General features: G+C 39.3%; 1 protein-coding gene across 5 annotated transcripts in view; it reads left to right on the forward strand.

The window, feature by feature from the left end:
- Positions 1-18,100, forward strand: part of LOC308091362 (CD81 antigen-like) — a 156,576-nt gene that overhangs the window by 11,312 nt on the left and 127,164 nt on the right. The window contains exons 3-9 of one of the 5 annotated variants that reach the window (XR_013933705.1): positions 8,648-8,745; positions 10,541-10,615; positions 11,830-11,946; positions 14,301-14,387; positions 15,212-15,295; positions 16,850-16,996; positions 17,508-17,955. Coding sequence is in view for 1 of the 5 variants with exons in the window: in XM_080436925.1 (XP_080293051.1) it covers positions 8,648-8,745; positions 10,541-10,615; positions 11,830-11,946; positions 14,301-14,387; positions 15,212-15,295; positions 16,850-16,912 (524 nt within the window). In the remaining 4 variants the exon portion in view is untranslated. Of the gene's footprint in view, positions 1-8,647; positions 8,746-10,540; positions 10,616-11,829; positions 11,947-14,300; positions 14,388-15,211; positions 15,296-16,849; positions 17,956-18,100 lie in introns of those variants that run through there. The other 4 variants (XR_013933706.1, XR_013933703.1, XR_013933704.1 and 1 more) reach the window with 4 other exon arrangements.

The following is an 18,100-nucleotide window of genomic DNA, read 5'->3' on the forward strand; positions in this document are numbered from 1 at the left end:
AAAAAGAAAAGTAGGAAATGATACAACTGGATATTTTCTCGACCCATAGTTTGGAAACCAGTGGTCTAAAATATACCTCACAACCGCACGCACGCACGCACGCACGCACGCACGCACGCACGCACGCACGCACGCACGCACGCACGCACGCACGCACGCACGCACGCACGCACTGACAGACACGTGGTGGTTTACCTTCACAGCTGAAAGGCTGTTGTCATGACAACGGGAGCCGGGAGGTGGAAGTAATGGCTGCCTCACATCACAACAACCTGCTGCTGGAAGGAAAGGAGACGAGGGAAGGAAAGGAGAGAAGGAGAGAGGACGACAAGAGAGAGAGAGACAGAAAGAGAGAGAGACAGACAGAAAGAGAGAGAGACAGGGAGAGAGAGGGAGGGAGAGAAAGAGAGAGAGTGAGAGAGAGGAAGACAAGAAAGTGAGACAGACAGACAGACAGAGAGAGAGAGAGAGAGAGTAGAAGGGTGGAGGTTAGGTGAGAACATATTTTATCTTTATTGATCTCTGTGTGTGTGTGTGTGTGTGTGTGTGTGTGTGTGTGTGTGTGTGTGTGTGTGTGTGTGTGTGTGTGTGTGTGTGTGTGTGTGTGTGTGTGTGTGTGTGTGCGTGCATGCATGCATGCGTGTGCGCGTGTGTGTGTGAGGAGGCCGTTCTCACACACATGTTGTATTTACATCTATAAAAGTTAATTGCACTATAATTCATAAAACCCACATCATGATCATGAGCAGGATCTGTGTGTGATCACATGACCTATGCGGTATGGGCTGCAACCTCAGGCCCCGCCTCCTGTCTTTTCATCAGTGCCACCGGTCCGTTTCCAAGCCGTGCAGCATGGCCCGAATCCTCACCGTTCCACTGTCCTCTCTCTCTGAATCCTCACCGTTCCACTGTCCTCTCTCTCTGAATCCTCACCGTTCCACTGTCCTCTCACTCTCTGAATCCTCACCGTTCCACTGTCCTCTCTCTCTGAATCCTTACCGTTCCACTGTGCTCTCTCTCTGAATCCTCACCGTTCCACTTTCTATCACAATGTGGTCGGCAAACATCTGTCAACCTGTCCATCACCACTGCCAACGAGAAAGGACTCAGAGCTGATCCTTGATGCAGACCCACCCCCAACCTCCACCCTCACCCCCACCTTGAACACGTCTGTCACTCCTATACCTCACGCCCCACCTCTGTCAGGCTGTCCTCATACATATCCTGCCAACACATTCTCACACATAGGCGTCAGTTATTGCCTCTCATTTCTCATTTCCACTCCCTAATGCGTCACTATAGGACTACTAAAACTAAAACTCACGTATTGGAGCTTCAAATACCATTTGAATCAGCAGATTAGCCTGACGCCTTGTGGTTTAGCTGGTAGCAGCACATAGCTAGTGTTCGCAATCTCCCTTGATCGAATCCCACCGGGGGTGTGACTGTTTTTTTTTCCTCTCGACTTTTTTTTTTCTCTCACAGTTTTTGGGAGGTTAGGGTTAGGTTTAGGTTTAGGTTTAGGCATAGTTTTGTGAGGTTAGGGTTGTTCGCCAATGGCGTCCCGTCATGTCAAAACTTAGCGTTTCCGGGCTACTGACAGAGCGGCACAAAGTGACGCCTTGGGAGTGAGAACGGGTTGATCCTGAACCTTTCTGACATTCTCTGGAAGGAGGATATCGCCACCATCCTGTAGGAGAGGAATTACCACACTCAGCACAAAGCCAGAGGAGTTTATAGTGAGCTGTGGGCTGTAGGTCTGTGACAGGATAGATTCTGTGACAGTATAGATTGTGTTGGACACACAGGCGACTACAGGCTCATTACTTTTCATTAGCTGTGTGTCTTAATGTCTTATGGTTCAATGTTTAGTGTAAAGTACGTGTAATGATCTTGTTGCTGACATCATGTGCTACCTACAATACAAACAGCCTGGCCTTGCCTTGCAGCGTTTCAGTTCCAAGACAAGCCTCCCCATCAGAACAATAAAGCATATTGTATCGTATGGTATTATAATACAAATCTACTCCATCAGTCAGCTAAACCACTCCAAGATTATCCAGACAAACAGCCACTAATCTCCTCTGCTGTGTGAACAAACCCACACGTGTGTGTGTGTGTGTGTGTGTGTGTGTGTGTGTGTGTGTGTGTGTGTGTGTGTGTGTGTGTGTGTGTGTGTGTGTGTGTGTGTGCGTGCGTGCGTGCGTGCGTGCGTGCGTGCGTGCGTGCGTGCGTGCGTGCGTGCGTGCGTGCATGCGTGTGTGTGTGTGTGTGTGTGCGGGTGCGTTTATAGTGAAAATAGTGAAAATAGTGAAAAAAGTGGAAATAGTGGAAATAGTGAAAATAGTGAAAATAGTGAAAATAGAGGAAATAGTGAAAATAGTGGAAATAGTGAAAATAGTGGAAATAGTGGAAATAGTGAAAATAGTGAAAATAGTGGAAATAGTGAAAATAGTGGAAATAGTGGAAATAGTGAAAATAGTGAAAATAGAGGAAATAGTGGAAATAGTGGAAATAGTGAAAATAGTGAAAATAGTAAAAAATAGTGTAAATAGTGACCCACAGTGCGTCACTTTGGCAAACAGAGAGCCATGGAGCCATGGGGTGTCACAGCTCCTTGGTTCTCATGTCCTGATGAACTGAACGCATGGGGAAACCTCAGTGACAGCTGCTTGTCATCAGTCAGGAATGTGAGCCAGACTTTAATGACATCCATTCATTCTAGTAAACAACATTTTGGAGAACAGTGCAGTGACACTGACTTCACCAGAGAGCTGACTCTGACAACACAAAATAAAATAAACTTTAAACATAATATATACTGTATATCAAATAAATGAAAAAAGTAATGGGAAATCACGGCCCTCTCATGCATTAGAATGTCCTTCTAATGCGTGAGGGGGCCGTGATTTTCCATTAATTTTTTCATTTATTTGTTATATATATTTAAAGTTTATTTTATTTTAAAGTGAAATGTCCCTTTAATGATCATTCAATCGATTGATCATTGAAAACAAACGTGCTCTGAAAATGTACGCGGCCCACCCACATCTGACCCCTTAACACGGCAGCCGAACAGATTTTTTTTTTGACAGAAACAATACAAAAAACAATGTATCGAGTGCTCGGATCCAATAAAACATCTTTTGTTTGTTTTTATAACTTGATACATAGTTTTTTGTATTGTCCCTGTCAAATAAACAGAAAAGAATATGTTTTTTTTTTGTTTTTTTTTATATTCGAATATTAATTTTCATATTCGAATATACATATGTTCCCCATATTCGAGGAATATTCTAAATTTGAATATTAATTCACCAGCCCTGGTGTGTGTGTGTGTGTGTGTGTTTGTGTGTGTGTGTGTGTGTGTGTGTGTGTGTGTGTGTGTGTGTGTGTGTGTGTGTGTGTGTGTGTGTGTGTGTGTGTGTGTGTGTGTGAGTGAATATATTGCACATTGTAAAGCACTTAGTAGTAGAGCACTACTACATAAATACACCGTTTTATTAAAAAAAGGTGTAGTTTATCTTTGTAACAGATCCTGTGGACATCTCCATGCCACCGGTATAAAGTGTTCTTCTGTGTGTAAATGTTTAAATGGACTGTCTGTCTGCTCTGTCTGTCTGTCTGTCTTCTCTGACTGTCTGTCTGCTCTGACAGTCTGTCTGTCTGCTCCCTCTGTCTCTGTTTCCTGGGGAAGGATAGTGGTGGGTTCTGGAGGTCAAAGGTCACAGCAGAAGGGGGTTTTGTGGGGGATGGGGCCTCTGAGAGCTACTTCCTGACACCCCCCCACCCCCAACACACACACACACACACACACACACACACACACACACACACACACACACACACACACACACACACACACACACACACACACACACACACCCACACACACACACGCACGCACACACGCACACGCGCACACACACACACACACACAAGCACACACGCACGCACACACGCACGCACACGCGCACACACAAACACGCATACGCACACACGCACACGCACACACACACACACACACACACACACACACACACACGTGTGTGTTCACCTCCTTCATGTCATCTTAAAACACACACCGGTCCATTCACAAACAACCTCCTACCCCACGGGTTCTCAAACTATGGGTCGGGACCCCCGCGTGGGGTCGCCGGAGGAAGGTGAAGGTGGCAGTGGTGGAAAGTAACTAAGTACATTTACTTAAGTACAAGTTTGAGGTATTTTATTTTTTATTATTTACTTGAGTATTTTCAATTTCCAATACTTTTACTTCTACTCCACTACATCTCAGAGGCAAATATTGTACTTTTACTCCACTACAATTACTTGAAAACTTTAGTTACTAATTACTTTTCAGATATAAACTATGATATTATATCTGACATACATTAACCACTTAAGCTCTATTTCATACATAGGCTATTTGAAAATAGCCGATCTACAAGCTCACAACGCGCCGCATTGCGACACGTTGTGAGCTTGTAGATCTGCTATTTTAAAATATTTAGTACTTTTACTTTTGTTACTTTAAGTACATTTTGATGCCAATACTTTTGTACTTTTACTCAAGTAATCTTTTTTATTCTGGACTTTGTAACAGAGTATTTTTATATTGCAGTATTGGTACTTTTACTTAAAGGAGAATTCCGGACAAATTAAGTGTTATCTTTCATGTCTCGTTACTCACCTAGCGACGTAAAAAGTGGCGTTCTTTTTTTCCATATATTCCCCTGTCGTCATTTTTTAAACACCCTCCGTTGTTATAATGGGAGCGAGTGGGTTAGTGAAGTTCGTCTATTATAACCAACGCAATGTTATTTTTTTCTCTACTACGATTCATTGTAGAGTCTCATGATAGTCAAACATGCGCTGAAAATTCCTGCGAGCCTGCCGTTAATAAGAGAAAAAAATAACATTGCGTTGGTTATAATAGACGAACTTCACTAACCCACTCGCTCCCATTATAACAACGGAGGGTGTTTAAAAAATGACGACAGGGGAATATATGGAAAAAAAGAACGCCACTTTTTACGTCGCTAGGTGAGTAACGAGACATGAAAGATAACACTTAATTTGTCCGGAATTCTCCTTTAAGTAAAGAATTTGAGTACTTTTTCCACCACTGGAAGGTGGGGTCGCACGTTGACAACTTCAACGCAATTCTGTTGAAAAAAAATGAAAGAAAGAAAAAAAGTATCCTTTGCATTCCTTTTTTTTAAAGGAAGTTTCTGGCAACATAGTCTATATAGACCCTCCAGTTAAATGCGATTATGCGATCGCATAATTTACCGCATAATCAGCAAAATGGCGCATAATTATGCGGGGGTAATTTTTTTTCTCGAAAAGGCTGCATCGCATAATTATGCGCATCGCATCGCATAACATGCGCATCGCATCGCATAATATGCACATCGCATCGCATAATATGCGCATATTTCAATATTTCGTGTAAAACATAACAAATGGTGTCACCTTTTAAAGAGGACCTCGGTGCAGTGCACAAGGCGGTCCGGGTGAAACATTAGCAAGTTTACATAGAGACACACGGGGACTACAAATTTCACGCCCACTTTTGAGACAGCGCTGCTACTCGAGGTCCGTTAGAACGATGAACAGCAGCTGCCAATGCATTCCCTATGAGAGGATATGAAAGTTAGCCTACTTTTAAAATTATCCTGCATTAACTCAAGACGATATTGATTTAAATAAAAATATGTTTCCAAATGTATGGAGTGTCTTTGTCAACATATCTTCTTGTTTTCTTAATAGTTGATGTGTTTCACATTTAATTTGCCACTTTAACGAGTTACCCATAATGCTAACACAGCAGAGGGTAGACAGCAGACGGGCATTTCAGTGACATCACTGTCTTTACGAGTGCCGAGCGCCGACCAGTGGCGTACCCACTGTAGAGGCAGGAGAGGAGGTCGCCTGCCCAACTAAGATCTCGTCTCCCCTAAATAAAAAAAAAGAACCCGAAAATGCGTCATTGCGTGCTTAATGTCCTCAAAGTCACGCATCCAACAAGCTTTGAACTGAGCAGATTGGACCTTTTGTTCCAGAGATAATGACCAAAACCTATTGAAAACGGCCACTTTCGCCAGTTTTCTGGGTAGTGAAAACCTCAAGGGATGCGTCTGTGACGTATATACTTAAACTCTTGATCTCCGATGCTAGCGGTTTTGACATACTGATGGAGTATATTATAGTATATTGTGGGTAGTATATCGAGATGAAAGATATGGGACATTAAAAAGGACAAATTAAACAAATGGGACAGATTATTAGAACACAACAAAAATCGCTACAGCCTCAGTAGTTAACCAGTGAAATGACGGTATTTTACAATGCCTCTCATAGAGATTGCATTGAGAGCTGCAGTTCATCGTTCTAACGGACCCCGAGTGTCAAAAGTGGGCGTGGATTTGTAGGCCTTCCGCTTCCGGCCGTGTGTCTCTATACAACAATAAGACTGTAAAAAACAAGAAAATAACAGCAACATTGTCCATATTTTTTCACATTCCTCACAATATGTTTTGGAAAAATATTTTTTTTAATAGAAACATAAATTGTTTTGATTTTTTAGAAAACCCAAGCCTATGCGAGTTTAAACCCCTCTATAAAGATAGATCATCCTTCGGGATTAACGAGAAGTTTACCTTGCAGTCAAGTATTGAGAACTAAAATAATCTGTAGTTCTGTTCATCGCAAAATCGGATTTTAGCCCGCATAATAAAGAGTTTTAGCCCGCATAATAAAGAGTTTTAGCCCGCATAATAAAGAGTTTTAGCCCGCATAATAAAGAGTTTTAGCCTGCATAATCAAGGATTTTTGCCCGAGTTTTTCTGGAGAGTCTATCTATATATAGTATATAGCCTATGTTGCCAGAACCTTTATTGAACATGTATATACAGTAGTATATCTCTGTTGCCGGGCAGAAACCAGCTATGTCCACAATATTAACTTTTCAGGAAATGAAAAAGATAACAATGGTTATGGTGACTTTATACAGTGTCAGATACTTGAACATGAACATACCTAAAAGCCTTTAAACTACTTTGATACGACACTTAATCAGCAGGAACAGTGGTGGAAAAAGTACTCAAATGTTTTACTTAAGTAAAAGTATCAATACTGCAATGCAGAAGTACAGTACTCTGTAACAAGTAAAAGTCCGGAATTCAACATTTACTTGAGTAAAAGTACAAAAGTATCAGTATCAAAATGTAGTAAAATGTTTGAAAATAGCAGATTTACAAGCTCACAACGCGTCGCATCGCGACGCGTTGTGACCTTGTAGATCTGCTATTTTCAAATAGCTCAGGTATAAAATAGAGCTAAAGTGGTTAATGTATGTTTTATAATATAATGACTTATATCTGCAAAGTAACTAGTAACTAAAGTTTTCAAATAATTGTAGTGGAGTAAAAGTACAACATTTGCCTCTGAGATGTAGGGGAGTAGAAGTAAAAGTATAGACAATTGGAAATACTCCAGTTAAGTAAAAGTATCTCAAAATTGTACTTAAGTACAGTACTTGAGTAAATGTACTTAGTTTCTTTCCACCACTGAGCAGGAATCACATTGTTGTAGCCTAAATGCATTTTCTGATAAATATTCCAAGGCTACCAATGTTCTTATTTTAAAATATGCTTTATTTCAACTTTGAAATGGCATTTATAAATCACGTGGTGCAGTCATCAAAACAGTTTCATTAAAATGGGGTCCTGGTATAAAAACAATGAGTTCACACTGCCACCCAGTGGTGGTTCACACACACTGACATCTCTTCCTCAAACCATTAATGTAGGGCCTACAGGCAGTGGTGGAAAGTAACTAAGTACATTTACTTAAGTACAATTTTGAGGTATTTGTACTTTACTTGAGTATTTCCAATTTCCAATAATTTTTACTTCTACTCCACTACATCTCGGATCCAAATATTGCATTTTTACTCCACTACATTTATATAAAAACTTTAGTTACTAGATAGGCTACTTTGTAGATTTGGATTATTATTACAAAACATACATTAACCACTTTAACCCCATATACATTTCGGCCATTTGAAAATAGCCGATCTACAAGCTCGCAATGCATTGACGCGCATGGGAGGCGAAACTGGAACCGGAGGTTTGGTAAATACATTGGAGTCAAATGAGAGCCAATAATAATAATAATACATTTTATTTGTAACGCACTTTATATTTGAACCAAATCTCAAATTGCTACATATTAAAACCAAACAAAATAATAATAATAACAATAATAAAACAGTGAAATGAATACAATTCTGATCAAAGGTCAGCTATACACTGCTAAGAAAAAGTTAAAAAAAAGTTAAACAAAACACACATGTGCTGACATGATAACTGAGACTTTCACAGTGCGACGAATCTTTCAGCTGGAATTGCTGCTATACTGAGAAAATGATGTTGATGACCGCACCTTCTTTTTAATTACCTTGAGTGGGAGCGGTCATCATTAACCTCTCTCTCTCTCTCTCTCTCTCTCTCTCTCTCTCTCTCTCTCTCTCTCTCTCTCTCTCTCTCTCCCCCTCTCATCATTAATGTCTCTCTCTCATCATTAATGTCTCTCTCTCTCTCTCATCATTAATGTCTCTCTCTCATCGTTAACACAGGTGTGTACATCCTCATTGCCGTGGGAGCGGTCATGATGTTCGTGGGCTTCCTGGGTTGCTATGGAGCCATCCAGGAGTCACAGTGCCTGCTGGGAACGGTAGGAGCTCTGCTCTGATCTCTCTGTGTCTGTGTGTGTGTGTGTGTGTGTGTGTGTGTGTGTGTGTGTGTGTGTGTGTGTGTGTGTGTGTGTGTGTGTGTGTGTGTGTGTGTGTGTGTGTGTGTGTGTGTGTGTGTGTGTGTGTGTGTGTGTGTGTGTGTGTGTGTGTGTGTGTGTGTGAGAGTGTGTGTGTGTGTGTGTGTGTGTGTGTGTGTGTGTGTGTGTGTGTGTGTGTGTGTGTGTGTGTGTGTGTGTGTGTGTGTGTGTGTGTGTGTGTGTGTGTGTGTGTGTGTGTGTGTGTGTGTGTGTGTGTGTGTGTGTGTGTGTGTGTGTGTGTGTGTGTGTGTGTCAGTGCATGCTGGGAACTGTAGGCACTCAGCCCTGATCTTCATGTCATACAGGCTCAGATCACAGTCGGTGTCACCAGGCAGGATGGAGCTTCTCTCTGTGTCACTGTAGATTAACACAGTGTGTGTGTGTGTGTGTGTGTGTGTGTGTGTGTGTGTGTGTGTGTGTGTGTGTGTGTGTGTGTGTATGTGTGTGTGTGTGTGTGTGTGTGTGTGTGTGTGTGTGTGTGTGTGTGTGTGTGTGTGTGTGTGTGTGTGTGTGTGTGTGGTGATGCTCTATATTGTCTGTGTGTGTGGGTGGTCTCAGCTTTAGTTATAGATGTAAGAAGAGAGGGGGTGGAGGAGGGGGGGCTCCCAGGATAAGAGGTTAGGAACCACCAGACTTTAACCACATGAACCACAGCATCATTCTGGGCATGTTGTCAGAACAGGCCCACATTCACCCTAAATAACAGATCAGTTATTTTCAGAGAGGAGATCCTGTGTAGAAAAGGAGGAGGCTAATTACAGAGCCCTGTGCGACCGTGGGGTCAACGAAGAATATAGGGTTTAAGTTGGTTTATTTTAGTGTATTCAGCGGCGGACTGGTCTTTTTTTTTTTTTTATATATATATTTTCGCTCCCGTTTTAGGATTATTACGGTCATTTCCAGGTCGCGCGGCCCAATTATTAGTTACGTTAATGTTTGGGCTGGGATGCTTTCCAGCAGGGGCCTCAGTGCGGCTGCAGAGTTCATGTGCAGGGCTGGGCTGAAACAGTGAGGGGCCGGTTCGGACCAAAATTCGGACCAAAATGCCAGGGCTGAATTTCGGTCCCAGTCCGGCCCTGAGTGTATTATCTTCTTGACAGTGGTGTAAAGTAACTAAGTACATTTACTCAAGTACTGTACTTAAGTACAATTCTGAGGTACTTTTAATTTACTGGAGTATTTCCAATTGTTTATACTTTTACTTCTACTCCACTACATCTCAGAGGCAAATATTGTACTTTTACTCCACTACCATTATTTGACAACTTTAGTTTATAGTTCCTTTTCAGATATAAATTATGATTTTATGAAATATATATCAGCCCCATGCTGTTACTTGGGCTATTTGAAAATAGCAGATCTACAAGCTCACAACACGTTGCGATGCGACGAGCTGTGAGCTTGTAGATCTGCTATTTTCAAACATTGTTAGCACTTTTACTTTTGGTACTTATTTTGATGCCAATACTTTTGTACTTTTACTCAAGTGACCTTTTGAACACAGGCCTTTTACTTATTTATACATTGCAGTATTGATACTTTTACTTAAGTAAAACATTTGAGTACTTTTTCTACCACTGGGTTTAAGTAGGTTTATTTCACTGTATTATTTTCTTGAACAGCAGAAGGTTCAGACTGTTGGACCCTGAGGTTTACAAAAGGTTCTCTGAAATGTTTGTTTCTTTCTTCTATTTCTCAGTTCTTCTTCTTCCTGGTGCTTCTGTTTGCGTGTGAAGTGGCTGCAGGGATCTGGGGTTTCATGAACCGCGACACGGTAAGCAACGTGGGGTCCGACCGTCCGGGGACCCCCAGGGTTTTTTTTTTACACCAGGACCCCATTTTAATCAGGAACTTTTTTTGATGACTGCACACTTGATTTATAAATGCCATTTCAAAGTTGAAATAAACCATTTTAAAATTAGAACATTGATAGCCTTGGAATGTTGATCAGAAAATGCATTTAGGCTACAACAATGTGAAATACAATCAAAGTAGATTGTATTTCTGTATGTGTAAATGGAAGCATGCTGTATAATAGCCTATGTTGCCAGAACCTTTATACCATGGGTCTTCAACAGGGGGTCCCCTAGGTGGTCCTCAGAGTAACTACAGGGGGTCCGCTAAATCTTTTTGTGATATGATTTTTTTTTTTTACCTTAAAGGGCAAGACCACTTTGGTAGAGGTTTGGGTTGTGTAGTTACCTTGCCATGATTTTTATTTTTTAATGAAAATGTCAACTTCCTGTTGATTTTGCCATTTCTAATAAGTAGAAAACCCGGACTGGATCCGCGGATCCGGATCCAGATCTTCAAATAGTAAAATCAACAGGAAGTTGACATTTGTATTAAAAAAACAAACAGTACTGGGTTTGGTGATGCTCTATATTGTCTGAATCGACTTTGTTTGGGTTCATTTACGTGCTAAAATAGTGACTTTGAGAGCTGTTTTACCGTACAATGTAAGTCAATGAGGAGCATATTTTGAATTATCAATTTCTAAACAATGTAACAATTATTTTTGATTTCTTGCCCACCTTTGGAGTTACATCATGGCAAGGTAACTACACAACCCAAACCTCTACCAAAGTGGTCTTACCCTTTAACCACTTGAACCCTAGCATCCCTTTTCTGAGGAGAACTTTAGACAAAAATAGCAGATTTACAAGCTCACAACGCCTCGCACTGCGAGGCGTTGTGAGCTTGTAGATCGGCAATTTGTGGCAAAGAGGTAGGGCTATAGGTTTAGAGAGAAAAAAGAACAGTAAACGTAAACAAAAAAGTTGAATCTAAAACACAATTTTATACAATGTAGAGGGGGTCCCTGCTTCATCTCTCTCTCAGCTAGGGGGTCCTTGGGCTGAAAACGTTGAAGACCCCTGCTTTATAAAATTATGACAATTAAAAAATGTTATGCATTCACAGGCTGTGCTTTTCAAAAACAAATGAAACAGATTTAATTTTTTTTTCAATCTCCCCGTCTCACCACAGATCTCCAAAGAGCTCATCAACTTCTACGACTCGGCCTACATCAAAGCGGTGGACGTCACGGGACCTGCCGCCAAAAAAGAGAAAGCCAGCAAGGTCCTGGAGGTGTTCCACAACACGGTGTGTGTTCTTTATGATCACCTTCATTTCATCTTTTACTTTAATCCATTAAAGGAGAATTCCAGTCATTTTAGATGTTTGCTTTGATGTGTCGCTAATCACTCAGCAACATACAAAGGGCTGTTGAATTTTTCCAGAGAAGCCCCTGTTGTCCATTGTGGAGACCCCTTCCCCTGGCATAATGGAGTAATGTGTATAAATGAAAATTGCCTATTTTAGCAGCTCCAAAGTTTGTTTTTTTCCCACTAATGCTCATTTTGCAGTGTACTGACACTCAAACATGCACTAAATGTCCCTTATGAGCTGCTGTTCATGCAGAACGACATGGAACTGGTTGCTTGTTTCTCTCACAGAATCTGGCAACACCGAGGACAAGCTTCACGCTATGAGCTTGTAGATCTGCTATTTTTTGAAAAATCATGAAAATGTACGCAAACGTATATATATTTTTTTTACTCAAATCTTTGCTTCCGGAGATTCTACAAATGTCTTCTAAATCCTAAACAGTTTTTTTTTAAATGTCAAGGACCCCCAAAATGATTTGGCGGCGGACCCCCATCTCAAAATATGTTGTTCCAGGGACCCCCCCCCCAGAAGCAAAGATATGAGTTACAAATGTTCGCTTAAAAATATAAGATTTGCACACATTTTCAAGATTTTTCAAAAATAGCAGATCTTGCGCTATGAGCTTGTAGATCTGCTATTTTTGAATAGCCAAAGAAATCTAAAAATGACACAAATGTGTTCCCGGTGTTAACTCATTGGCCGCCATTATCGCATTAATGCGATCTAATAAATAGCGCGCCTGGCCGCCAGGATCGCATTAATGCGATCTATGGTCTTTATTGATCTTTATGCTCTGATCACGCTATTCTGTTATGAATCAGGCTAAGTTTCAGGTTCCACTTCCTTCACCCACCACTGCATCCGGTTCCATGACTTGGGTTCCGTTTCCGGTTTTAATTTTTTTCCCCCCAGTCATTTTCGACCATAATAGGGAAACAAACGTTTTTTCACACGCTATATAAAACGATCGGAGACCTCCCCTCCTATAATCTATGGTCTGGGTGACGAACAGTCATCCCCGTCGTGTATCACATCGTAATTTTCGCCGATCAGAGAATCTGATCGCCGATCACTTCCGGTTCATGTGTTTGACTGTGTGAGTGGGTGTGGGGGGGGCCGAGTATGTCAGCGAGGCGATCAAGCTGGTATGTGCTGCTCTCTAGTGGTGGAACGATCAAAACGATTCAACTGTCCAGCTAGACTTTCTATATGTGAATTAAATAACAAAATAACGAAACAAAAAAACACGAAAATCGCTGGCAAGGGCTGCTATGAACGAGGTTTTAACTCTGGCAGTCAAATTAATGAGTCAAATACAAATTAAAATACACAAAGTTATAGCTGCTCTCTCTCTCTCTCTCTCTCTCTCTCTCTCTCTCTCTCTCTCTCTCTCTCTCTCTCTCTCTCTCTCTCTCTCTCTCTCTCTTCCTGCTCTACCCCGGATTGAACCCCGGTGATGAAATGTTTGAACCATTGAGCTAATAGAGCCTGCCTGCTTGCTCAGGGGAGAAATTGAATTGGGACCTTCGGTCAGTAGCTCTTGTCCAACCGGTCGTGTCATAAACAAGACCCAGGATCTAAAATTTCTCACTATAGAAGAGCAGGGAGACCAAATACAACCACCCCAGTTATATAAAACTTATATTGTATTAACATACTCCATCCTCCAATCCATACAGGTTGAAAAGCTAAAAGTAATTGGTTACTTCTGGAACTTTTTAGATTTGAGCTAAAAAAGCATTATTTTAACTTTGGGCTATTCAAAAATAGCAGATCTACAAGCTCATAGCGCGGCACCGAGTGCCGCGCTATGAGCTTATGATCGTGAAAATGTGTGCAACATTTTTAACTCAAATCTTTGCTTCTGGGGGGTCCCTGGAACAAAATATTTTGATGGGGGTCCACGGCCAAATACATATAATTTTGGGGGTCCTTGACATGAAAAAGATTGAGCACCACTGATATAGAAACATACGTTTTTCAGAATACTGTTGAGATTTAGGAGACATGTAGAATCGCCTTCAGGTCTTTAACTGAATTCTGCAGAACAGCCCACAGTGAGGATAGGAAACATAACCTCTAGATCTCCCAATATTCATAATATCATTATTACTGTTCTTCTGGATCTGTTCTTCTGTATCACTTAAAATAATAATACTGCTCATCAATACTCTTCAAGTGAATGTGTTTTCTTCATTTAAGATGCACTCATCATGTGTTCATGTGAATGTATGTATGAATGAATAACATCATACAATGAATGACTCATGAATATGTTGTCTCCTCAGCTGGACTGTTGTGGTAAAGGAGACGACAACCCGCTGTTCAAACAACAGACTGCAGCTCTGTGTCCAAAGAAGACTGAAGAGACCGAGGTGAGAATATGTGGTGGTATTATTATTATTATGATTTTTATGATGATGATTATTATTATTGTGTTCTAAGAAGACTGATCACACTGAGGTGAGAATGTTCAATCACTGCATTATATTGCATTATATTAGAGGGAGAACACATGGCATCCAACTGGTCTGTAAACCCAGGAGCATGGCTAGACCCTCTTTCATCATAAATTACAGTGATGGTTTACTTCAGTACTCATGCAGTGTAATCATTAAGGCTACCATCACACCAGACTTTGTGTTTTGTTGGCATGGCGCTGTGGGGCACCACCCCTCTTCCCTAGCTTCCTCTTCCCTAGCTTCCTCTTCCCTAGCTTCCTCTTCCCTAGCTTCCTCTTCCCTCGTTTTCCTCATGGACCTACCCTGTGGATTATACCAGTAAAGCAACCTTTTAGAGGACTATGTGGTTGAACTTGACACTTTGCCGATACTCTGCACCTTAATCTTCATGATACTCTTCACTAATGTCTAATGTCTTGGAACGGATACCAGCTGAGCTGCTACGCTCATGAAATCTCATGTACAACAATGTTTTAAATGGATATGCTATAGTGTAAATATGTATATACTGTACGTTGTTCCTTCTTTTTTTCCCCCGAGCTCTCTGGACATGAGCGCTCCTCCGCTCATTAAACACTTTGTGTGGACACAAATAAAAATAAAAAAAAAGATAATGATCAGGGCATTGGACAAAGATCCACTGTCATCACATTATCTCATGTTTTATTGGTCTGTATGAAACATATATATATAAACACTTTATGATTGACAGTCTGTGTTGTGTTGTGTTTTCCCAGAGCTGTCATGTGAAACTGATAGATCTGTTCTCTGAGAAACTCTACCTGATTGGCCTGGCAGCGCTGGTGGTGGCAGTTATAATGGTAAGATATTATAACTGTTATTACGATATAATAACTGTTATAATGGTAAGATATAATAACTGTTATTACGATATAATAACTGTTATTATGGTAAGATATAATAACTGTTATTAAGATATAATAACTGTTATAATGGTAAGATATAATAACTGTTATTTAAGATATAATAACTGTTATTAAGATATAATAACTGTTATAATGGTAAGATATAATAACTGTTATTTAAGATATAGTAACTGTTATAGTGGTAAGATATAATAACTGTTATAATGGTAAGATATTATAACTGTTATTACGATATAATAACTGTTATAATGGTAAGATATAATAACTGTTATTTAAGATATAATAACTGTTATAATGGTAAGATATAATAACTGTTATTTAAGATATAGTAACTGTTATAATGGTAAGATATAATAACTGTTATTTAAGATATAATAACTGTTATAATGGTAAGATATAATAACTGTTATTAAGATATAATAACTGTTATTATGGTAAGATATAATAACTGTTATTAAGATATAATAACTGTTATAATGGTAAAATATAATAACTGTTATTAAGATATAATAACTGTTATAATGGTAAGATATAATAACTGTTATAATGGTAAGATATTATAACTGTTATTAAGATATAATAACTGTTATAATGGTAAGATATAATAACTGTTATTAAGATATAATAACTGTTATAATGGTAAGATATAATAACTGTTATTAAGATATAATAACTGTTATAATGGTAAGATATAATAACTGTTATTAAGATATAATAACTGTTATAATGGTAAGATATAATAACTGTTATAATGGTAGTATATACATGTTCATATGACTGTTATGATGGTACAGTACATTATAGTATTGTTCATGTTCATACAGTATTGTTGCTGTCGGGCAGAAACCAACTATCTCCATGTTTTATTTTCTTTAATAAATCAGTGCTATTGAACACCCTTTACATCTGTGTGTGGGTTTTACAAATATTGAACCAATGAAAAGTATTAAAAAGCTTGTCTGACTAATCCTCCTAACTCCATTGGATCCTCAAACTGTCAGTCAAACCTCCTAACTCCAACTCAGGTTTCTTTTTTTCTGTCTGACTTGGTCATTCTAATCAATGATGGACAAAACAACTATCTCCACATTAATGGTCAAAAACCTCCTAACACATTTTGGGCGGGAACCCCTATTTGTAACTATACATTTCAGGACGGGAACCCCTTTTGTGCGGTTGCTATGTACAGTATTTAGCAACATAATTTATTTTGTAATTTTGGAATACATTTGAAGTTTTTCAGAAAACTTAGGTCAGGATTTAGAAGGCGTTTTTAGAATGGGCCTCAGGTCTAACTGGGCTAATAACTCCACTTGAGCTGTATCTGGGTAAAGTGATGATGATATAAAGACACATTCAAGTATCTGACAATGTATAAAGTCACCATGCCAACTTTGCTTGGGCAGTATTGTGGTGTTCTACACACTTGTTTTTTCCTGAAAAGTTAATATTTTGAACATAATTGGTTTTCATCTCTCCTCCATTCAGATCTTTGAGATGATCTTCACCATGGTTCTCTGCTGTGGAATCCGCAACAGTCCAGTATACTGAGACCCCAGATTCATCATCTACCTGCTGCTAGGTGGTTTTGTCTGGTGCTAGGTGGTTCTGCCTGGTGCTAGTTGGTTCTGTCTGGTCAGTGGTGGAAAAAAGTACTCAAATTCTTAAGTAAAAGTACCAATACTGCAATATAAAAATACTCTTTTACAAGTAAAAGTCCAGAATAAAAAAATTGCTTGAGTAAAAGTACAAAAGTATTGGCATCAAAATGTACTTAAAGTACCAAAAGTAAAAGTACTAAATATTTGAAAATAGCAGATCTACAAGCTCACAACGCGTCGCATCGCGACGCGTTGTGAGCTTGTAGATCGGCTATTTTCAAATAGCCTAGGTATAAAATAGGGCTAAAGTGGTTAATGTATGTTTCATTATATCATAGTTTATATCTGAAAAGTAACTTGTGACTAAAGTTTTCAAGTAAATGTAGTGGAGTAAACGTACAATATTTGCCTCTGAGATGTAGTGGAGTAGAAGTAAAAGTATTGGAAATTGGAAATACTCAAGTAAAGACACCTCAAAATTGTACTTAAGTACAGTACTTAAGTAAATGTACTTAGTTACTTTCCACCACTGTGTCTGGTGCTAGGTGTTTCTAGGTGGTTCTTCCTTCATATGATTTGAAAACATCTCCAGTTCTCTATCAGTATTAATGATATTAATTGTTGACAATTCTTTATATTCTTCTAAACCTTTCATTCCATGTTTTCTGACAGACGTTTAGTTATACTTCATACAATACTTATTTTTTAAGGAGTTTTTTTTTTTAATATGTTGTGAAATATATTTTTCTGAGAACTGGTTGACCTGATAGCTCTCGTTATGGTTGTATAAACTGTATATATTTATATATATTTGTCATTAGGTTTTGATAGTAACTTCATTATAGAGTCAGTCTCAGTTGTATCGTTTTAAAGAACAGGTTCAGGGTGTTTTTTTAATATAATGTTAACGTGTGAATCCCTTCAATGACATCATGAATAACTGTAATGTTCTGTCACTCATTTTGAATCATGATAATAAATTATGTCTTCTCATTTGGAGTTATTCTTTCCATTTATAACCACTAGGGCGCAGTAGTGTACTGTACTTAAGTACAAATTTGATTGTACTTGATTGTACTACTGTATTGCATATAACACCAATTAAGCCCTATTTTATACTTTCTATATTCAAAAATCT

Source organism: Gymnoscopelus braueri (assembly GCF_963280865.1).
Source record: "Gymnoscopelus braueri genome assembly, chromosome: 9".
Taxonomy (NCBI): domain Eukaryota; kingdom Metazoa; phylum Chordata; class Actinopteri; order Myctophiformes; family Myctophidae; genus Gymnoscopelus; species Gymnoscopelus braueri.